Source organism: Ciconia boyciana, chromosome 5 (genome assembly GCF_034638445.1).
Source record: "Ciconia boyciana chromosome 5, ASM3463844v1, whole genome shotgun sequence".
Lineage (NCBI taxonomy): Eukaryota > Metazoa > Chordata > Aves > Ciconiiformes > Ciconiidae > Ciconia > Ciconia boyciana.
In genome coordinates, this window is record NC_132938.1 from 17,769,471 (window position 1) to 17,793,619 (window position 24,149).

The 24,149-nt window shown below is 38.5% G+C and overlaps 1 protein-coding gene across 13 annotated transcripts in view; it reads right to left on the reverse strand.

Moving 5' to 3' along the window:
• LDB2 (LIM domain binding 2) overlaps positions 1 to 24,149 on the reverse strand; it is a 222,762-nt gene that overhangs the window by 120,977 nt on the left and 77,636 nt on the right. For all 13 annotated transcript variants that reach the window (XM_072862626.1, XM_072862624.1, XM_072862625.1 and 10 more), the window contains one exon: positions 23,857 to 23,959. In XM_072862626.1, the coding sequence (XP_072718727.1) occupies positions 23,857 to 23,959 (103 nt within the window). The remainder of the gene's footprint in view (positions 1 to 23,856; positions 23,960 to 24,149) is intronic.

Below are 24,149 nucleotides of genomic sequence, written 5' to 3' on the forward strand. Positions count from 1 at the left end.
TGAAATAGCAGTTGCTTTCCAAGTGCTGCAGGGAAACATGATTTTATTCCTATATTTGTTTCCTTTGGAATTTAAAAATAAACATGACCAACATCTCTATCTCAGGTTCTGAAAGATGCTAAATTCTAGACCAAGCTAAAAAGGAATTTTTAAAACATCCATTTCTTCCAACACTGGACAAAAAAACTTCATCAGAATAAGAAATGAACAGTACTGCTACAATGATGTGTTGTCCTGCTGCTCCGCCTTGCACTTGCCTATCTTTCTGCTGTGCATTTAAAAGTAATGCAGATACTTTCACACAGAGCATCTCTGGGATGCTTTTTATTTATCTGGTTCTTTGTACTTCCAGCTAATGTCCAATGCAGGAGGTCTCAGCTCTGTTGTGAAGGCATCTTGTTCAGCCTCACAAGAAAGCAAGCTGTGAACTGCAGTCTGTGCAGGAGCTGCAGTGCTGGACTTTAACAGCAACTCTCACTTAGCTTTCAGCATCCAGAAGCCACTTTGCATTCAAGTGATCCTAACTTAAGTATAAGGTATACAATGCTCACAAGAAATTAAATTAAAAAAGGGAAAATATGACTTCTGCCTGCACTGAGAAATCTGTGGGCAGGGCTGTGCGTTCCGCTCCTGTACAGGAGACAAGACATTACGGTTTTCATCAGGCTTTCTAACTGTGTCACAGAAAAACCAGAGCCATGCCACTGACTTATATTTACCCTCCAGTGAAGATGGCAGCTTGCTCCACCTCTTGTTTGACTTCAAGGATTTTATCCAGAACAGTGGCATTTTAACTGTGAGAATTGTGCCTGCTAATATCATGGTGGTCTAAGTTCAAACCCTGTTTATCACAAATGCAACAGTGCCTGAGCATGGCACATTCCTGAATACAAAGAATCGGCCACAGTCAAGGAGCAGGATTTTAGGAAGTTCTGCCTCAAATTCTGTTTTAAAACTCCCTGTTTTCATGTGGAGTGGACACATGAAAATAAGGCTGTGTGGGGGAAAAATTAACAAATATTTGAAAAAAAACAAAGCTGCATAATCTGCTGTATTTCAGTTGGTCTTTATCCACAAAATCCCAGATCTTTGTTTAAGCTACAAACAGACTATAAAAATCAGCTTGCTGGCCTCTCTCCTTATTATCCACATCCCTGCACAAATCAAATGAAGCTTTTGCTGTAAAGCTGATAAAAAACTACAGACACATGAGCAAGCTGATGTATTTAAAAAGTGGTTATCATTTCTAATCCTTTCCTCTCTCTCCAGGGAATATCATCTTTCCAAGGAACACACAAAACTCCACCACTGAGCACACATCAGCACTTACACTTGTTTTGATTAGGGATTTTCTAAAATAACAATGAACGAAGTAGTCTGGCATTATCATTGATTTTTAGCACCTAGGGAAGCAGTACGACAGTCATCCAATTGTTTAAAATCAGTGAATAGCCAAGACCAGTTCTGACAAATATTTGCACTCATATAATCTATTTCAGAGGCCTCACAAAATGAACTACAGTACCTGGTTTGATAGCATGTGGATGCTTTTGCCATTTCTTTGTAGATAACCCAGATCCCTGTGTGTAACCCAGAACAAGAGAAGTGGTCACAGATGCTAAACTTATGCCTGAGCTCTCCTAGCAGGCACTGGGATTTTTTGGGGATCTGGGGTATTGACTGAGATGCTATCCAGTTCCAGTTCCTTGCCAATTGTGCCAGGAAAACAAAACAATTTTTATTATCTAATTTAGACATATCCAAATGTTATGTCTAAATCCACTCTAGACAATCAAGCTTAGATTTGGGCATGAAAGGACTAATAATCATTTCACACGGGTGTATATCTAGTCTTGCAACTTGCCCCAAGCCAATGAGTGACAGCACTGAGAAACCAATGTGAGATCAGATTCAGGTCCCACCTCCTAGAACGCAGTCTTTTAAATGGGAATGTTTCCCCACAGGATGAAATTCCTCTCAAAAGATTAAATTATCAGCCATTGCATTCCGTGATTTCAACCTGATTTGTTACAGACTTGAGCCAAAGACTAGAAAGCTTGACTTACAGCTTAAGCAGTGCTGAGAGGTTTAAGTGTCCCTCTTCACATTGTGCAAATTAAAACTTTGTCCATTCAAAGACTTTGCTTCATAAATAAAACTGCCGACATGAGTTATGATTTTAGACTCTTGAAAATATACACATACACAGACATGCAAAGAATAAGGAACAGAAATACAACACTTAATTTAATACACAGATTTCTGACTGCTGCAGAATGGAAAAAGGCACTTCTTCAATGTGGGCGTGAGCACAGCGACTCTTACATTCATAGCTGTGGTTTCTGTGTCAAACACAGTGTGCATTTCATGTCGCGTGTGATTTTTAACTTGTGTAACACACCACATGCATTATGCTACTTAGTTTCTATCAATTTAGCCGTGTATTAAGACCCTCACCTTTTACATGAAGGCAGTATGCAGTTTACATAGTAGGGAGCAGGGTGAGATAACAGCACGCTCCCTGCCAGGCAGTGGTTGATCTTGAGAACAGGAAAGGACAAAGGAACAGAGATGAATCTACTAATGCAAAAAGCCTTTGTAAAATGTTTAAGTGCTGGTAAACAGCAGGAATGGCACTTTAGGAGTAGCCACAGAAGTTTGGGAATTATGAAATATCAAAATAAAATCTACTCAATTGAAGCCATTTACATCTGTAGAACTTTCTCCTGTAAATAAGGTCCTTCTATTTCAATTTTTTATGATCCTTTTTGTCTTTTTTTGGACATTAGAACACATAAAGCAAAGAGTCAAGCCTAGCTTGTTTCAGAAGCAGCACAGACAACTAGCTGTTTGAGAAAACTAAACTTAATTGAACATGGATATGTATTTTAAAGGAATGGAAACAAAACTGACATTAGGGAAGGAATAAACACTGCATTCCAGCATATTCTCCCCTCTTTAGCTAAAAGAAGTTGTCAGGGTTTTTTATTTGGCAATTTCTGTTAAATGAATAATCAGATAAAACAAAAACAGAAGCAACACCTGCTTAGTCTGACATGAGCACAGAGGTGAATCAGATTCAGCCTTTAACAGCTGCCCTCGAGTGCCTGAGGAATCATAGCAAGGTAATTCACACACCGTTAGGCCAGTTTTCAATGGACTTCTGTCAGTTGAACAGTTGATAAAAGCCGTCTGGACAATCAAATACTGCATAGTGCAAGATATGGAAAGTGGTGAATGTATGTAAGCCCAATCAGTCTGAATGACAGATCTGCCTCCTCACTGCCTAGTTTTTTGTTACTGTTTTTGACAGCTATACATATTCCATCTTCAACAGAGTTCAGAAGTCCAGGCTGTATCTATATGGCATTTTTAATTCACATCTACACAAATGTCACGGTATTTCTCTAAGGGAAAAAACTGTAGAAGTTGATTTTTGTGTCAGGTAATAAAATTATTGTATAATTCATTCAATTATATTTCCTTAGCCATATATTTATATGGATACCTAACAGTTACAAGGCAAATGATAGACATAGACAAGATGATGCAGTCTACACAGACTGTCACTGCCACCCAACAAGACAGGAATGAAGAAGTGGTATGGAAGAGGGTCAGTCTTTCATAGGGACCTAACAGGTTACCTCTCCTATCCAAAATGAGACAGCTATGAATCACTAACAGTTTAGCCTCACAAATCCAATGCACAACTGCCATGTGATTGAACAAGCATTGCCCTTTTCTATCAGACATTTAATAATGGAGAGGGAAACCAGCATTTATCTTCTGCCTCTAAGAGGCTTTCTCACCTATAAGAAACTTAGAAATATAGACCAAATGTATCCTGGATGCTAAAAACTTAATGGGTGAAAATGCTGGCCATTTGCATGACAAGCTTTTTCTGTGGCACAGATTTGCTCTAAAAAGGTGCCTTGATATTCAGGTCTGCATTTTCAACCACACTAGTGGTATCAGCCGCCTAACCTCACATTGGCTTGTCACATGCATGCGGCATTTATCTCTTCTATGTGCCTATCACAATCCTCCCCTCAACCATGCAAGTAACTTCCACTGACTTTGGGGAAAATTAGGTGTTTTGGAATTGTGAAAATGAGGGCAATTTTTTAAGGCCTTAAATACATGTTCTAGAACATATTCTAGGACCCTGTTCTTGAAACCTGTTGTCCATGTTCATCATCCTCGCAGTCTAACACTAAAGCACTGCCTCAGTAATAAGGAATGCAGATACAAGAAACAGAACAAATGTAAGTAGGACTGGTGTTGCAAATAAAGACAAACACTTTATTGCAAACACGATGACCAAAATTCACGCCATCTAAGATGTGGATGGACTTCCATTTGCAAGAAGGTCAACTAGAAAGTCTTTACAGTTGATTTGTGCAGAAGATAACTCTCTGATGAGCCTGGAACTCCCAGTACCTGTGCATGTGGAAAGGCAGTTTGAGCTGTCGGACAGCCATCTCCCATGCGTGGCAGTGTTTAGGACAGACAATCAAAGAGGGCATCTGAACTTGTCCAACAGAACAAATCTTACCTGAATTAACTGTCACAATCTGAGTAGACAAGATTTTGATCCTTTGCTAGCTGCATCCCTTAGACCTTCTCCACTTGCTGAGGTATAACTTCAGTCACAAATGATAGCAGAAGGCAGCAGCTTTATTTAGCGCATACAATACATCGTTTGCACAGTATTATCCACAGTAGCTTTTGGTTATGAATTAAAGAAGAAAAAAATGACTTTAAAAGTATGTAAAAGCACAAATTCTCAGAACAGCTACTGGACAGGAATCACGGGGTACAGAATTTTTCACCTCTGAGATAATAAAAGTGGCAGAGACAAAATAAATGAGAGCATGGTAATTTTCCTCATAAAAACAAGAGGTTATATGATAAAAAGCTGGAAAAGACTGTGTGCTGAAATGGAAACTCTCTTTTCTCCATTGATAATGTGATGCAGTCAGACACACCGTAGAAGATTAGAAGTAACCTGTGAGGTTTTATTACCTTTGATTTTTAGCTCTGCGCTACATAAAATTAATTTGTATTTTGCTGTACGAAATTCAGGATTAATGATGCCAATATGGAAGAGATTTTTCTTCTGTGCAAGTTCCGTGAATTCTTCTCAGACCTCAAGCAACACTTGTAGCAAAAGAAAAATATCTGCTTTGCGCTTTATGGTGATATACAGCTCACAAGAGGTCTAGTTTAGATCATGCAGGCTTTCAAACTTTTGGTTACATAGCTAGACCTCATTTACTCTGATCATAAAATCAGATTGTATATCTCTTAGAATGATATGTAACTTAGCATGGTATTTGGCAATTTTCCAGATCCTGAGAAAACAGCAGTTCCCATGCTATTTCAGTGCCTTCTCTCCAAAATGAGGCAAAATGTGGCAAAGGTGGCAATAACAGTAAAATAAGTGAAATAAATAATAGTAAAAGAAGAGGTTCACTACAGAAATAATTTTCTAACTAGGCAGCATCTTGTCCGAAGCTTTAGGAAGGGTGGTCTAAAGAAAAAATCTGATTTTGTAGTGAAAGTTCAGGAATTATAACTCAGAGGATTTGTGTTTTCTTCCTAGCAACTAGAGCGAGACAATTCATCTTGGACTCATTATTTTCAGAGTTTTTAGAATACTACTTATCCAGCTCACTGTGTTGCCTTTCACAAGAGATAAGACCTCAGAACACTCAAAAATGATATTAAGAAAAAAATCCATCTTGACGTTTACTTAAAAAAACCCCATAGCAGTCTGGGGAGGATCACTGTGTTTTTCAGGTGCTAGGTTTCCCTGCACGTCTGCTCTAAGCCAAATACTGAGCCTCAAGTACCTCTTAGAAATGAACACTCAAAAATAAATATCTGGGATCTGTTCTTCTCCTACCTCCTTCTCTAGTGTTTACCACACTGGCAGACATTACAAACTCACAAAACTTCATTCTCCCCCGTACTAAGTGCCCCTCAGGGTCTCAGGTCCCGTTCCCCTGGCCGGCCCCAGCAGTAACCCTCTATCTCCAGCTAGAAGAAGAATTTGCTCCTGTGGTAGGGCCCCCACTGATTCCTTTCATGCACTGGAGAGGAGAGGATGAAGTGGCAGGTAATAGGGAGCTTGGAGGAGCTCAGATGTCCAAATACTGCAGAAACGAGAAGAGGAAAACTGTTCCCAATGGTGTCAAATTTGTAGAGAATGACACTTTCTGAGATTCTGAAGTGTGGCATCCTTCTAATTCCAAAAGACAGTTTTCTGCCTACAGAGACATAGCACTGATGAACACCTGTGTCCCACTAAACTTAAAAGAAATAGCACAGTCTGACCAAACTTCAAATGAAAGGCAGGTGGTCTTCAGTAGAATTCTGCATAGCAATGCATTGCTATTTGAACAGGGATGGAAGGCGCAGACTGAATCCTGTAGGAGATTTCTTACTTTGACCAAAATTAGAAAAAAAATCCCAAAACCCAAAACCAGATGAATCCAGATACCTTCTATCAGATGGCTCAGTTGAGTGAGATGAATCAATAAAGTGGTATTTCCAAAGGATTTCAGGGATCCTTGGAACTATAAGTGTAAAAGTGCATGGTGAGGGGAAGGCAGGCTCCACGCATGCCTATAAATGTTCCTGAACAGGAAAAATGGTTGGTTCTTCTTACCAAGAGGCACGGAGCAGTTGCTAGAGCTAATTCAGCTTCCATCCACATGGGAATTACGGTCATCCTAGAGGCTGCAGAGAGGCACTTCTGGATGTCACATAGCACAGTACTATGCACTGACAGCTTAGGAGCTGGTAAGGGTAATGAGTCCTTCACAGGAGGGGTCCAACAGGCCAGAGCCCCTTCCTGCCCTCTCCCACTTTCATGTTCTCAGATTACGCAAAAGGTCAGGAAGTGAAAGTGTATGAGGGAACTGGGCGCTCAACTGCCATACAAAGTCAAAAAAGAACTGACTACTTAAGATGTCATGTTAAGTAAAAGCAAAGGAGGACTTTGAAACACCACTAGCCACTCCCCATGCCTTTTTTTTTTTTCTTTAAGTAGAAAATTGGACTTTCCTACTCTTGCAGCATGTCTAGAGCACTGGGTGGAGGACTCTGATGAGATATATCTTTAGCAAAGCATCTTATGACCTTTCAGCCGTCCTGAACTAATTTCCATTGCACTTTTGGCAATGGATAAAATTGGGTTGATTTCAAATAAAAGGATGCTCTCATGTGGTCTGTGGGAAAACAAATAAGAGCTTGAGTCACTCCTGACATGTCTTGAGGAATTCAAGGCATCAGATTTAATAGTCTATATTAAATGTATTATCCCTGAAATAACTTCTGGCAGTTTTGAAGTGCCTGAGAAAATACTGTGGATTGGAAACTTGAGGAAGATCATCTTTAGTGCCACTGCAATTGTAAATAGTAATGATGGCAGACAGATGAAAGCTTCTCTGCTGTTTTGAAAGAGAAATATATTACAGAAATCATAAAAGCATCTTCAGTGACAGCAAAGGAATCTATACAAAAGCTCTGTAAAAATAAAGAGGATATTAGCTGAGATTCATTATTGCTGTCTTTATAGATGTCTATATTTAAGCTAGTTCAGCAACAGGATAAACCTGATTGTTGCTATTCTCAGTGAGCACGAGGCATCTAAGATGTGAAACAGGAAGTTAGATTTCTTCTGGAGGAAGAAAAATAAGGAAATGTAACTTTTAAGAAAGGTTTCCACTGATCTAAGTCTGTCAACAGCTCTCAGCAATCTCACCAAACAAGTCTGAGCTACACTTGAAATATCAAAGAAAGAAAGAAACTTCCCTTTGAGGATTTGTAGCCATTCTCACATCATCCAAGGTAACTTTTACATGTTTTGTTAAAGGATTCTTGTATTATCTGCCATGCATGCAACATGAACCATGTCTCTCTCTAGTCTGAAAAATATGTGAGGAGTTAAATATGTGGTATATGTTGTTCTTTTTTTAATTTTAACAAAGTTAGAGGGGAAACGGACAGGCAAAAAAAAAATCACATACTCTTTGGTTTGTACTGGGACAGGGAGTTCTTGCCATTTATGTAGCACTGGGCAGAACTCATCCAAACACAGGCAATTAAGTATGGCACAATTTGAAGTATAATAGTAGAGATAAGAAATGGTAAAAGAGAGTGGCAAAAGATCCAGAGGGAATTTGAGAAGCTGGTAGTTGCTTCAGTCCAGGAAATCTAAAACTCAGTTAAATTTCCAGACCACTATTTTGATGAAGAGTGCTGGAGCTCTGCCATGAATTAATGAGCAGATTATTTTTCTTTAAAAGATACAGAGCTACCTGGACACTAGCTTAACAAGGTAATTATCAAATGAAAGAGAACTGTTGTACTGCTGTGAACCTGCATAAAGACTCTTATAATTACTGATGTTTTGGCCTATCTTTGTTTTAGAAGAACCATGCATTTTAATATTTTTGCATAAAGTACGTTCAGCTGCGTTGTCTGAAATAGTAGCTTTACTCATATGCAATCAATCAAATATTATCTTTCCTACACTGCTTTTCAAATAGGAAAGCTATATACGCATGACTTTTTACCAAGTTGGTTGTGCCAGAAACCTGGGAACACTAATAATTATTTTATGAAAAAGCAAAAGTTTAAGTTTCATTAATAAGTTTCATAAATGATGGTGAGACTCTAAATATATAGCATGATGTTTTTAATAGTGATTTTTCTTTTCCTCAAATGGCTGTATATAATGGCAGTCATGGATATATTAAAGAGAAGTTTACATGAACACTTGCAAAAATGACTGTAAGCATTCTCTGCCTCTGAAAATTTTGGTCTTTGCCCCTTTGCCTCATCATTGCAGAGGTAAGGCATATGAGTATAAACCAAAAGCACTGTTTTGCCCAAGCACTGTTGACTTGAATATAATGAGTATATCAGGATGCTATTTTCTCATTGCTTCCCTTCTTTATAACTAAACTAGCTAGACATGTCAAATAGTATCTTTCATAAAGTAAAACAGTGACAAAAATCAGAGTATGACTATGATTGTATAAAGAAGGAAAAGTGAAAGACATAAGCACTTGAAAAGCTTGCAAAAAAAAATCTATAATGTTCTTCAGTGAGAATGAAAATCGGATGGTAATGTGTACATGAAAAGCTGTACATGCTATCATAACACAGCTGTCTGATCCAGGCTCCCAGCTCTTTTTCTCTAATATTAGAACTGTTTCAAAATTTCATGGTAAAGGACTCATGGTTGTCCCTTTCAATCCTGCTGACTTTTGCTTGCAAATTCAAAGCACACAGAAGAAGTATAGTTTAGATCTTATCAACAGGTCTAGAGAAATGTGTCACGGTCTGGTGAGTAGATGTATCAGTTTCATAAGGACAAATTATAAATGCTGTGCAATTGCAATAATCCTTACTTTATAAAAGAAGGGACAGAAGTGGAATACTCAATTAGAAAGATGTGCAAGCCAGAAAATTCTCACAGGCCAATATGATCTCATTACAGCCTTGCTTAAAAATGGCTTTAACATGCTCTCTATAAATAATATTTTTGTTTATTGCCTCTGCACATTAACTAGCATTTTCAGTAGATACTAAAATGTCTTCAAACAATCATTCAACTTAAACAGAATTGAATGGCTACCTCATGATACATTGTACAAACAAGCAAAAATCAAATACTGACATTCTCCTCCTTTCTAGAAGGAGATCTAAATGCTGGATTAGTCCATTTTCTCGAGAAGTAGCAGTTCCATAATGATAAAGGCAAGGAGAGAGCTTGTCCTTGCGAACTGTCTTGCAGGACACTTTACTTCATTTTTTCTTGTAGCAAGATGCACTAGTGGTGGCCAGGTCCAGAGGACGCTCTGCTCTGTGTACTCATGTCACAGCTCTCACTGACCACTTTGGCTAAGAAGCGACACTGCCATTTTCTGTACTAGCTAATGTTCCCCATGGACATTACTTCCATTCCTAACACTTTTTTTGTGTGCTGTGGGTGACCAACGCACTGATCAGAATGACCAAGTCCACATACCTGGGTTTAGGACAGCAGTGACTTGCCAAAGAGAAGCAGGCATTGATCCTAATTCTAGCAGTTGCAGCAAAAGCTTCACCAAAAGCTAATGTTGCATTTGCAGTGTGCTCAGATGCCAGGGGATGTTCAAATTGAAGCTGACAGCACAATCTTAATCCTGCTTCCCTGCACATCTGTATTGCAATAATGCAGACTGTAATTACATGATCACATATATTTGCACAAGTGAATTTGATAGTATACAAATTTACTACAATCGAGATATATGTGTGCACCTTTCTACAATCAAGAGACCTATCAAGGTATATTAATACTAATTTGAAGTCATGGCAGTCCACAATATTTCTACGGACATATTGATTACAGTCTTTTGAAAAAATTATTGCTAGGAGGAGCTAAAGCTATATTTATTATATCTGAGCTCTACACTGTAGAATCACACCATCAGATTCTAAATAGGTCTTTTATCTTTGTTATTATTAAAGAGAATTGATGGGGGAAAAGAAGCTTCAGAAGAAGGCATTTGGGGATGTAAGACTGGCTTTCAAAGTATGCCAAGAACATGCATGACCCCGTTCCCTGAGCGATGGGCTTTCCATACAGCACTCTAGACTGTCAGCTGGGGCTAACTGCTTGACCCAACATGGGGGAAGTGAGACCAGAGGAGAAAAACCCAGCTACTGTCGAGCCTGGCTACTGACTTACCCCGAGGGAGGTCAGCAGCACCAGAGGGGCAGAAACATAGCTGAAGAGCAAGGCTGCAGACCTCACAAAGACTAAAATAAGTAAAAAGGGTGGGAGGCGACATGCTGAATAGTCTACCTTCTCCACATCTCTAGAAGGAAAAAATCAAGCAAGTGTTTGGGGAAGTGGAATTGCCATCAGGCCAGAGAAGAGCATTATCATAGAAACATGATCAGTGCTGGAGATGTAGAATAGACTCCTCCAGGACTAACATGCTTTTTTTGGAAGCAAGGGAGAAGAGCAGAGGGTTATTCCCTCTATGCTATAAATGATATCAAAAGTGAAATTAAACCAACTTTTTTACCCAGGATGCCAGACATGGCACCTGGCAGGATGCCTAATGAAGGCATTATCACAAAGGGGTTCCTTCTCCAGAGCTAAATTCACACTCATTTTTTAGCTCAGTTAAGGACTGCTTTTCTGAAGTCAGTGGTGGAATCACCCCACTTTGGTCCATGCTGTGGAGAGGTCTCCAAGCTCACAAACTGCATTCCCTTCACAAGAGAGGAATCAGATGGACTCCAGGAATGCACCTAATGCACTCCAGCTGTTAACAGGCATTTAGTTCACTAGACTGGACTGGACCTAGTCCAAAGTAAACCTCTGCAAAATGTGTTCGGTGTGGACGTCATGTCCTCAACACCAGCTGTTTTGCTCTTCAGATCCTCTCCTACTGCACTGCACTGCTTACTAATGTTGAGGTAGCCTCCAGCTACTAGCACAACAGATTAGAACCTTAAATCAACAAGCTGCCCCTGAGAGTGCTACCAGTACAAACTCTACCTTTCTGGAGGTGGTTGGAGATGCTGGATCACCAAGTTGTAATGTACTGTCCAGATTTTCCTTTCTGTTTACTCAAGCACCTTCTCCCTACCATAATATAGTTCTCAAGTTGTATACAAATTCACATTACAGGTTGTGCACATTTTATGAAGCTAAGTTAAACCCTTCTCTCAGTATAAGATATCCTCTATTTCATTTTCATTCTAAAACTACTAACCAGTTCAATCAATTTAGTTGTGCATGCATGATGAAGAAAAGCAGAATATTGAATAGAAACAGTCTGGAAAGGGCAGATACTCCTTTGTTTTCCAACTTGATAAACATTTTCTTGGTGCAAGGCCACGTTCTGGTTCAACATCTCCTTGCCCGGACTTTTTTCTTTTCTTTTTTTTTTTTTTTTTAAATAACCATGACCTAGAGCATCCCTTTGGATTACAGAATTTGATGCATAGCCAGCCATGCATGTGCAACTGTCCCTAAGAGCCAAGTCTCAGCAGAAAAGTTGGTGTGCATACAATCTTGAAACAAAAATAGCTGTCAAATCAAAGCTAATTTGCCACAAAAGAAAGCACTAATCCTCAGTTAGGGAACACCAAACTAGTCTGAGTTCAGTATTGCTTAAAAAAAAAATCATAGGGACTTGATTTTACAAAAGAAAAGTGTATTTTTAATCTCTCTAATCTCATTTAATAATGGATGAACTGATTTTCCTTAAGGCTGAAAGGCGGGGGGGGCGAGGAACAAATATAGATAATATCGGTTCTTGAAAGTGAAAAAAGTTTTAAAGTCTCTAAGCAACTAGAAGAGGGGAGGGAAACACAAAGCGTTATACAGCAGGCTGCTGCTATCACTTTGGTGGCTATCACTGTGCCACCAAAAATATGTTAGTTTAATGCTCCCTGGACCAGGGTTTCATTTTACCTCATTTTAGTGAATCAAATCATGTACTACAAAGGAATTTGGATCTGAATGAAAGGAACAAGATTGATATCAGGATGAAAAGTAATGCCCTATTAATTCAGGTCCAGACATTAAAGACAAAAATAAAATTGAATTACACAGTATTCTAATATTTCTGGACTAGATAACATTGTATATAAAAGCCTTTTTCATAGCCAAATGGAGATGGGAGCAGTAATGGATTTTTAAAAGATACAACAAAATGGTCAACATCTACTTTCAGGCACCCAGTGAACTGCACAGATGATGTTGACTCAAAAGCTGCTGCTGAGCAGATAGCTGTCCACTGGTGCTTCTCTGTACACATTCCTCCACTATATCCAAAATGATAAACTTCTAACATTAGCCTGTGTCACACATGAAAAGTAGCTGTTTCAAGCTGAATGGTAGGAAAAAGGCAACACTGATAATGAAGGAATAGCATTTTCAAGACACTGTAGTCAAGGCGCAAGCCCCTTTGGCTGAAGGAACATTCTTACAAGCAGGCAGTTCATTCTGGAGTAGAGGTATGGAAGAGATATCACCTAGACTCTTGTCTAATGCTAAGTTGCATGTGATAGCACCCTTGAGCAATAAGCTTTTCTCAACCAGTGAATGATGATCCAGTTGGATCATTGGTCTTGGCTGGGTGACAGCAATGAAACAGACCTACACAGTGAAACCACAAGGCTGCAGGTAACTCCATGTGCTGCAGTGTTATCTCCTCAGTAGCCCAGGCCATCTCTAGTGCATCAGAGCTAGCCTGTATTCCTTCTCTTGGTTTTCCCATACAATATAAAATCAAGGTACCAACACTCACTTTCAATGACTTGGAGCCAAGATCCTTCAAAAAGTAGCAGCTCTGGAATACTGGACCTGGATTAGCACTTCTTCCTGTGCAGGCAGAGCTGGGCACTGAATAATGTCCTCAGGAGACAGGACATTCCCAGTAGTTCAGTAGAAGAGTGGTTTGAACTCCACAAAACTAAAGGAATATCACAAATCTCAATCCTTCTGTTCCAAATCCAATACGTATTCCTATAAACTGTCCTCTCTGATGTAAACTTTTAATAGTATCTATATATTGGCTGCATTTGTCTTGAAAAATTCTGAACAAATACTCCACAGAACCCACTTCTCTGAGAAAAGAAGGAGAGAAGAAACAAGAAATGCAAGGTACTCCTTACACTGCTATATACACCAGAATGAACTTAAAATACTATGGTATAAAACCTGTATGGATCAGAATAGTGGAACAGCAAAATGTCAGCAACATTTTAAAGGTAATATAATTTGGAGTGCAGAATTCAATATGATAAAGAATGGTAGCCACTGTATAATATCTCAGCCTTCTCATACACAGCAGACTTTAAAAAAAAAAAAATCATGACTACGTTAATTCAAGGAAACTTCCAATATGGAATTGGGAACAGTATCTCAGTGTCCAGAGTCAGCTTTTGGCTCTATTTCTACTAATCATGGTGCTGCAGCTGACCCAGTTTAAATGTATTTCTATAAAGATTCCATAATTTTTGGTGATGTTGCATATTGTATTCTCCTAAGCCATTTAAAAATATAGCACTACAGTAAATACCTAGTGCCTAAAAATAAGGTGCATCATGTGGAACAGCACTACTGCATCACTGAAATACAATGTAAAAGTTTTATTAAAGTTTTATTTGTGCAGTAAACACAAACATGTACATTTGTGTAATAAATCCAACACTATATTAGGATGCACTTTTGCATATTTGACTGTGTTCTAATTTGTGTGTGTATACATGTCTGCAAGATTAAATTTGTGGGTAGAGGTCATATTTTGCAGCGAATTTTTTATTATCTGAACTTAAAAAAGATCATCTGCACCTACAAGCCTCGTCCCGATAGTGTCCTAGAGCCATGAGGTCTGCAACACCACTACCTGCAGTGTTAAGTGTATATGCACAATATAGAATTTTCAAATTATTATAAGGTTATCATAATATACATAAAGCTCCCAGACCCATTAGGATTGATATTCTGATCCACCTGCACCTGAGGATTCAAAATGGGAAGAAAAAAGTCTGATGGTCCACTGTTTAGTTATTCAGTGCTCTATAAAAGGAAATTCATTTCTAATACCTTCAGGCAATCTGTGTGCTCCAAAGTATTATAGTTTATACTGATTGTGGGTAAAACTACTATACTTGGTTAAATGCCTCTCTTTGGTCTAGAAACGAGATGACAATATGAAAATATGCTCTGCCACAAAGTTTCCAGTTTTTAATGGTATTGCTTAGGTCATTCATAGAATGGGGTGTTTCACTTCTGAAAAAGAAATAATGTAAGTGTAAGAAAAGAAAAGAAAATAAAAGAAATAAAATGAAAAATGCAGAAGAAAAATATTTCCTGACTACTAAGGGAAAGATACATATAATTCTAGATTTGGATTAATATTCAGGCTGAGTCTTGTTTCTTACAGGAACTCTGTAAGTATGTTAGAACATTTTTCGGCAAGTACATAACATATGTTAACTGACCATCTTAAAAATCACCTGATAATTTAAAAAGATGAAGTAATACCAACCGCATATTTTCAATTTCATATAAAAATATTTTAAAATACCTTAGTATAGCAACATTTTTATTTCTCAATTTTGTAAAAAAACTTAATGATCTATATTTAATGTACTGATGCCATTTGAAGCCAAACACCGATCTGCCTGCCAGTTATTCAGCAAAACAGAAAAAGTACAGACCAGTTCTTCATAACTGCCATCACACTATACAAAGAAAGAAAGAATTACTCTGAGTTTGTAACAATGAAAAGTTGTTTAATATTTTGGTGTCAAAAGCTATTGATTTCCATTATTTTGCATGGATTTCCAGCATTTTATTAACATTGTCTCCAGCAGAGAGAAAGAACTGAACGCTATATGATTTGGACCAAATGGGTGAACAAAAGCCAACCACAACAAAGGGATTATTTGTACTGGGCAGGGAAAAGCCTATAAATCACTGTGATTCTCTCATGTTAATTTTGCCTTTATTCTTCCTGCTCTCTGAATGGACCCTAGACTCCTGTAATGTATCATGTCCGATTATATTATGATTTCTCCCAAAAAGGGCTTATCGCTTAATCTGTTCATACACCAGCAGAATCAATCTGATTGACTGGGATTTCAGTGTGCCAATGCAATTAGAGGCTATATATAATTGTGCAATACTCATATTAGGAGTTTAGTAGCCCTTTTCCAGGTGCCACTTTACAGACATAGGGTCTCCTACCTTGATTTTTATAACATGCTTAGTAACAAGCAGAAGAGATTTGAGATAGCCATTTGTAAGATATCTGAAATCTTGTATTTATTTGTAAGATATTTGAAAAAGGGGTTGATAGGACAGTTTTCATGATAAACCTTTCCATGGAGTACCTAACCGAGGTTGTGTGTGTACATACGTGCATGCACAAACATGTTGCACATGGCTGGCACTTTACAGTAAAGAAGCCCTTTTGTATTTTAAAGGTATCGATAACTCAGAAGTGCAGGAACATTATGCTAACTAACAAGCCTGCAGCGGGCAGAGGTGAAGGTCTAATTCAGATCTCTAATCACATATCAGGAACCAGAAGGAATTATTCCTTCAGCACCTGTCAGTAATATGGAGAAAAAGAAAAATGCATGTTCTGAAGGAAATGGGTGGAAGATTCGTGCAGGAAGTCTTGCATAGCCAGCAGTATTAGAAAAACATTATTCATATTGCTAAAAATGAGAACTAGTAGGGTGTTTTTAATCACAAAAAGTTTAGCACCCAAGATGAGAAAATAATTCCGGAACTTGTTATACTGGCTGAGACTGAACTGAACAGGGGGCTGAAAGCTGGTGCTTGCTTTGGCACCAGCGACTCCAGGGAATCAGAGGTGTAGGTCAGACACAGCCCCTTGGCTGATGGAGGCTCCACAGCCTCCCCAGGGAATCTGTTCCAGCACCTCATTTTTCTTATCAGTAGGAACTAACCCCTCAATGTACTTTTTCTATCCAATTTAAGGCCAGCATCTCTTCTGCTCATCAAGGATATGGAAACAGACCACATGCCTTTCCTTGACAGGTCTTGTTATTATGCCCCATTTTCCTCTCTTCTTTTTCCCATTTCTTCTCTTCTGTTGACTGACCAACTCAAATTCTTTCATTTTTCTTAGTAAATCCTATTTTCAAGACTTTTGCTTTCTTCTGGACACTCTCCAATCAGACCACATGTTTCTGTACAAATGCCATCCAAAACATGCATTCAGTACAGACAAAGAAAAGGCAACCCCAATCAGTAGGAGAGATACAGCTGATGCTTCAAAATACTGGATTCACCAAAGCTCAACTGACTGGGACAAAATATGGATAAAAACTATGCATGAAAATTAAGAATCTGTTAAACAGACTTGATAAGATATCCAAAGGCCACAACTATACTGTGAGAAAGAAAACAACTTTGGCAAAAAAGTTAGTAGAAAAATGAAGGCAATAATTAGAATGAAAAAATCCTGATAATTATGATGAATATAGAATGTAAAAGCAAAGAGAAAAAAAGGGGAAAGCATTCTGTAAAAACACATTATGAAATATAAAATATTAGAATGAGATGCTGAAGGTGACAGTGAAAAATCCATTACTGTATGGGCTAGAGAAAATAAGAAAGACCTTGAATTTTATTCAAAACTTAATTTAATTTAGAAACAGAAAATTTGTTAACATCAATATATAAAAAGCTTTTTTGTTCTACTTCTGGAAAGAATGTTCATCTTGAGATGAAAAGTGCTTCCTAGTCCGTCAGCAGCTAAGAAGGATCTTAAATAGTATCTATTAGGAGTAAATGTTTTAAAATTAGCAGTTCTAAGAGTTTCTTTTGCACATTTCTATCTGGTGTTATAAAATAATAATTAAAAAAAAAAAGAACTACTGAGGGAATTAAAAAAACCCCACTACTGTTGTGCTGATATTTAAGAAGGGACACTATACAGTCACATAACTGTATAACATAATACACATGCTTGATATCAATCCAGACAAAATAGTGAAAAAAATTATACAGGATTTAACTGATGAAGATTGAAGTGAAAGGGATGTAATTAATGCCAGTCAATGCCAGGTTTATGTAAAATAGGTCTTGTCAAACAAATCTCATTTTATTCTTTGATGAGCTTACAGAAGTTTGGGTGATAAAGATAAGTGCATAGGTGTAATACACTTTGACACCTGTAATGCATTTGACTTACTAGTGCATTGCTTATATTCTTACTAAAATTATTAATATACAGTTTTAATAAAGCATATGTAAAATGGATTGGGAACTCCTTAAAACACCAATTTTAAGAAGTTATTATCAATTAGAAATCATTAACTGGGGGGTGGATGTGCTAGTGGTGATCCACAGGCACTTGTGGACCTGTTAGACCTGATTTTAACGAAATTTTCATCTATGTTCTGAAATTAAACTTGAAAGTATTGCCAAGAAACTCTGAAAAAAACAAAGCTAGGAGAGTGGTATATAAAGACGAAGACCAGGCAGTCTCACAGAATAATCTGTCTCATTTACTAAGCTAGGCCAATTTACTGTGTTGTACCTGAATGCTCAAATCATGTTTAATGACTGGGATTTCTCTGAGAAAAAAATAAGAGGAAAAAGAAAGAGCATGTTCCTGGAAATACTACAATCTGTTTCTCTTGGCAAATTTAATCTTCTCTGTAAGTTATGTGAGAGAAGCCAGACGACAGTTTTATAGAAACCTGGGGTGATAATGTAGCGTGCTAGCCTCTCAAAACCATCTTTTTGACAATAGTTAAGCAAGTGGGTAATGTGTGGCAAACTTTCCCTGTTTATTCCCAGCCTGTGTTCCCTGCTTGTAAGAAATGCCCAGTAGGCGTAGCTTTCCACCATTAACCCCTGCAGAAGTTATCCAACAAAGGGCTGTAAAGTTACCTGTATCACACAGGTTATAATCAGGGACAAAGGTAGAATGAATCTGTTGCAGCTCGCTTGCTGTGTATTTACTAAATAATTTGTAGGAAAATCTAAGATACATCTATGTATCTTATATATTCTAAAGGCACACAGAGAAACTTAGATAAGCACTTTAAAGCTGATGATTTTACCATTTGGCCTAAAGTTCACTGTACTCTCAAACTATTGCCCAGAAAACTCTCTCTAACTTTCCAGTTATCAAAAAATCAAGAAATGAAGAAAAATCAAGTAGCGTTCATGCACCAAACAGAGAAAATGAACAATAATTGCATAAAATGCAAAGCATGGTATAGTATATTGTACATTCCAAACACAAAATGCATATTCAATTATGAGCTACAGATTCAGAGCAACAATAAAGCTGAAATCACTACATTTTTCTAGGGATACACAGAGCAAAAGAGCTCAACTGGTTCCTTGTGAAATTTCTGCTGTGTAACATTATGCAATGCCGTATAAAATTGGGTGATGGAAGCCCATAAAAAGTGCCTGAAATTCTCAATACATTCTACAGCTATAGGCTTAAATAAATCCATTTTGAGGACTCCATCATACCTACCACACATGAAATTTTTTTACAGCTATAAATGCGATAGCTCATGCTTTTGCTTCCTCACAGTATATAGCTCCTCCATGAACAGAAAGCGTTTAGTGAACAGAAGAGAAACGTAGACAAGCTCTAATTTTCTGTACAGTGGCAACTGCATCCATTATGCGTTACAGTGTCACTTTGCTCTGAAAGAGTTAACTTTCTAGCTCCTATTCTCTGCAGTGCTGCATAAACACTGCACATTATTCTTACTGAGCATGCTTCATCTTTCCTGTCTCCACAGTCTTGGGCTGTCAATCACCTGTCAGTCCCTACCACATCAGCACAGTGCGCATCACCAGGCTGTCAGCACAGCAGCTGATGAGACTCTGCTAAGAGCTGTCAATCAAACTTGTTTCTCTTATCTGTTCGGGAAATATTTTGTCTCTAAGAAACAAAGAACCTGGGCAACAATGGATCAGAGTCTAGTATTTACTCTTTTACAGGGATAGAAGGCTCTTAACAGGAAATGAATATGTTTTATCCACAACCAGGAAAAAAAAATCTGCTCCATTAGGCATATTTTCTTTTCTGGTTTTGTTTAAATCCTATTTACTTCTTGACCCAATAAATCAGGGCACAATAAATTAAAGCAAATTTATTTTTGCTCTCACTGTGAAATGAATTTCACGGGTTTACTTCTTAAGTTTCTGTTGAATTTAATTCAATGCAGTTTAAAACAGGTAGCATCTCTTGGTTTGGGGCATCTTTCACTGTCTTTAGGCATTGGAATGTGTGATCTTTCTCTCTGTCTCACTGTAGCCAAAAAGCCAGACTAGAGAAAACATGCACAATTTACACCTTTGTTACATTAAAATATATCTTTATTTTCTTCAGCATTTCTCATTAAAACTCAATTTCAACATAGAATTTAATAACATGAGTAGGGTTCATAGATAATAGCAGACCAAAAGAATAGCTGAGGGGTATAAGCAAGCAGGAGAAAAACATGCATTTTCAGTGGATGTTTGAAAGAAGATAGTATCTTCTTTCTGGAATGTCATACCAGGGAGGAAGAATTGCAGAAGGTAAAGTTCTTGCATCTACAGAAATAAAATACTGAAGAAAGACAAAAAGAGCTGCAAAGATGGGCACAGCAGCAATTTCAGGTCTGACACAGAATGTCTGCATGAAAAGTTGAGCTCAGCTTTCAAGTGCACATCTATCCGAGGCAGAATAATGTTCTGCAGAGATAACTGGTCTAGGTTTAACAAACCTGGCAATCAAATTAATTAGCAGTGGTGGATCACTGAACTAACAGGCCTCTACTCTTCCCAGGGCATAAGTAAGTATCTTTACATGCCGTGCTATACAGATATACAGGGACATTTAAAGCTAGCTCAAGTATTGCTACACAGTGCTGTCTCATGCCACGTAAAGTAAACACGACCCAATTACTTAAAATCCCCACTTTGACCCATGTCTATTTTTCCCTACAAATTAAAGAATCTCAGAGCTAATAGTGGAGGAGAAACCTTGCAGACCCAACAGTGAGAGTAGCAAACGGAAGAAAAACACGTTTCTCAGTGTAGAGAGGTGTGCTATAAAACATGATAATGTGAAACGCAGGCCTAAAAATATTTGGTGTTTTTCATAAAGCTTCAGTTTGGGGCTATGAAAATTAAATAAGCAGCTTAGTTTTCTGAGACAAAAAAAAGTGAGTTTACAACCATTACAGTTTCTCGGACAGAACTGTATATTAAAAGAAACAGGAGGCAAGTAAAAGTAGGGTTTTTTTTAAACCTTGTAACACTTACACAAACAATGATTTACAGGCCTGATTCATGTGCTCTGAACATTTGCATTGACTGTGGGATTGGGCTGTCCAGGTAAGAGCAGAGGGCAGAGAGAGCCAGCTGGGAAAAAGGCTGTGATAGGAAACCCATGGAAAAGAAAAGGTTAAAGCAAGCAGGGAAAAGAAGCCCCCAGAGAGGTTTGGGGACTGCAGTCAAGATTAGGGAAGAGCAGAAGAGAATATGCAAGTTCCCAGCAGCCTCCCACAACACTCTTGGGGACTTTGAAGAAGGAACCTGGGGCAAAACACCATGCTCCTCCTTGTCTCCGGCAGCTTAAGGTAAGATCTGGACAGTCCCTGAGAACAAGGAGGGAAAAGGACTGGGAATTGCCATAACCCAGAGAAAAATTGTGGCCATGGACAATGAAAAACTATTTGTCCTTTCCTACACACACTCCCCCACAAGATTTTTTCTGGAATTTGTTTGCTCCAGAAGAGAATATTTCAGTTCCTAAAAGAGGGAAGCCATTGCCCAAAGGAAAGAAAATGAGGTGGCAGCTACAACCAATGTCAGAGATGTAAGCAAATCTCTCGCAGGCTGAAGCAAGACAAAGGTAGGCAATTTGGAGCTGAATTCTGGAGCAAAGGCAAGAGGTTGGCATCTTTTGTCCCTTTCAACTCTATAAATTACTTCTCACAGGATGCCTATTTCTCTTTTCTAGGGCCTAATCTTGGTTCCCTTCATTATTGTTTGTGTCTGCAAGAGTAAGAACAATCAATCTGTCTTTTCCCTCTCAGTCAGCTCCGATGTTTTTAATGCCCACTACATACTAAAGAGCATGCACGCTGGGCGAGGAGGCAGGTGTCTCACTGGGGACAGCGCAGATGGAGACCAGGCACTTCTGTTCCATCTCTTCCAAAACTCCACACTGGGTGCTGCCGCCACTCAGCATACTCTGGCTCATCTAACAGGAGCCCCAGCCCATTGGCCAGCGATTTCACCGGTTACTTGGAATAAAGGCACTGGGTGACACTATGGTCTGTGGGAGATGCCAAGAGCCTCCATGGTCATAACGGAGCATGCGCATGGTTTGGACGGGCAAAATGGAGACCTCGATCAGGTCTCTGTGCTCAGCGAGGACCTGCCACAGGTAGAAGCAATTTTCTGCTAATGTTTGCACCCAAAGGGGAGCAGACTGCTCTGTTCTCAACTCCTGGACATGTTTTTGGACACAAACTTCTGTGATAGGAAGAGAGGGTTGCTCTTAACACACAACTTCCACTCTGCGCCCTCCCCAGGCAACGCTGGAGGTATCCCTGAGCAAGGACTTGGACAAACAGGTACCCGCAAGACTGCTCTCAAAGCCTGCTCAGATGGCAATGGAAGTCCCAGACTGGAACAGCTTGAGTATGCACTTTAGAGTATCACTAAACAGGAATACTGCTCGTGTCAGAAAGAATCACTAATACTGTAGTTCAGAATTATGTAAATATTTGCTAACAAAGGAAAGGAAGCGTGAATGAACAGAAAGAGCCCTATATGCTGAGCTTTAATTCCAGATTATGAGAATAACAACACCAAAAGCAATAACAGTTTGTGCAGAGGTCAGAATTTAAAGCCAGAGGAAAAATCCTGCGTACTAGTGGCTTTTAAAAACATACCCACCGTAATTTGATCTTTCAATCACTCTTATCAGCAACAATGCTAAGAATCACAGTATTGCCCCGTACCAAACTGTCCCAGCTACAGATAGCACAACCATTATCAAGCATTTGTGACAACAGGAATATTTTACTCTTTGACAAATTCTTTCATATGCAGCACTGTTTTCCAGAAACACAACTCCCTCTGATCTAACTGGACATTAATTGCTTTTTTGCTGATGTATCTGTGCCTTCTGGACTGATAACACAACTAGCAAATCTGATATCTGACAAGTTGACTCAACCTAATCAGGAGAGATCAGCTGTTACCAACGTTGCTATAGGCTGTAATTTGAGGACCTTTACAGAGTTATCACTTGCTTTGAAAGGCAAGAAACTGTAATTCTGTCAACACTAATCTCAGAACGTGCGTTCAAAGTGGCTGTTATTTTTTCTCCAGGAGAAGGTAACACTTGTCAAATAAATACCTGAGATAATTGATAAAAGGAATTAGAAGTATGTGAGTGATATGCTGACAATCAGTCACTCTCACAAAAAAGAAGAACCTTGCAAGACTCAGTACATTAAGCAGAGAGCACAAGCTGTCACTGTGAAGCAGGGGTCACTGAATGGAGTGAAACAATTGGCAATACAGTTTTTCAATGTTTACTTATCTCTCTGTTGCTTAGTGCTAAAGCTGAGTGAATTATTCACTTCAAACAATTTGTTCGATGAATTTTACCCCTTTTTCCTGCTCATCGTATGCGGGCAATGGATACCAATGCCATCAGATTTATTCAGTGCTTCACTTTTATTCGAGCTTTCATTTAGTGCTTGATTGAGAGTATTCTAGTCTTCCACTGCTGTTCAGACAATATCCAGGGCAGGTCCTTAATGTGTGCAAACAGCATAGATCACGCAGCTGATGGAGTAATGATTACACCAGCAAGGATATAGCTTCTGGTATTTTTTTTCTGATCCTTGTTTAAATCTGGAAGCCCTTCCAGCAACAATACTGAAATTTGCTACAAAGTTCCCTTTCTGTGAACAATTTTGCCCACGAGACTCAACACTCGAATGTTTGCGGAAACCAAATTAACAAAGAGTGCAAGCACAGCCAAAGCAAATTAATTAAAAAATTCCAAGGATTATATTGTATTATTTGCCCTACTTCACTAGGAAATAATTTATTTTCATCTAATAAAGTTCAGAGGAATTCCACAAAAAAATGGATTCCCAACCCATGCAATTCTTTAATGGAACTTGACGGTCACTGAATACAAACAAGTGACTTTCTCATTGCCAGGGCTGCATCTGTCTCTTACAGATAAACTGTGTTTAGAAACTCAGGCTTAAAATTAGAACAAAAGATGTATCTCTTACTGTATCGCTTTGGTCCATCTTCCAAACAAAATGAAAGGGTTAAGGTTGCATCATCTTCAAAAAATTCAGTTGCAAAGGCATCCCACCAGAGGTTGTCACTATCCTAGAAAGCAACAGATCATTCACTTAACAGGAGGCAAAATGAAAATATGGTCATCCTTTGTAAAAGAAATTTGACAGGATCACACATAGTTTGTGCTTCTTCACCTATGATTTTGGGGTGTAGTTGTCTATATGGCATTTCAAACTAATTTTCCTGAAGTTCTAGTTCTAATTTAAGAAAAAAGCTATAA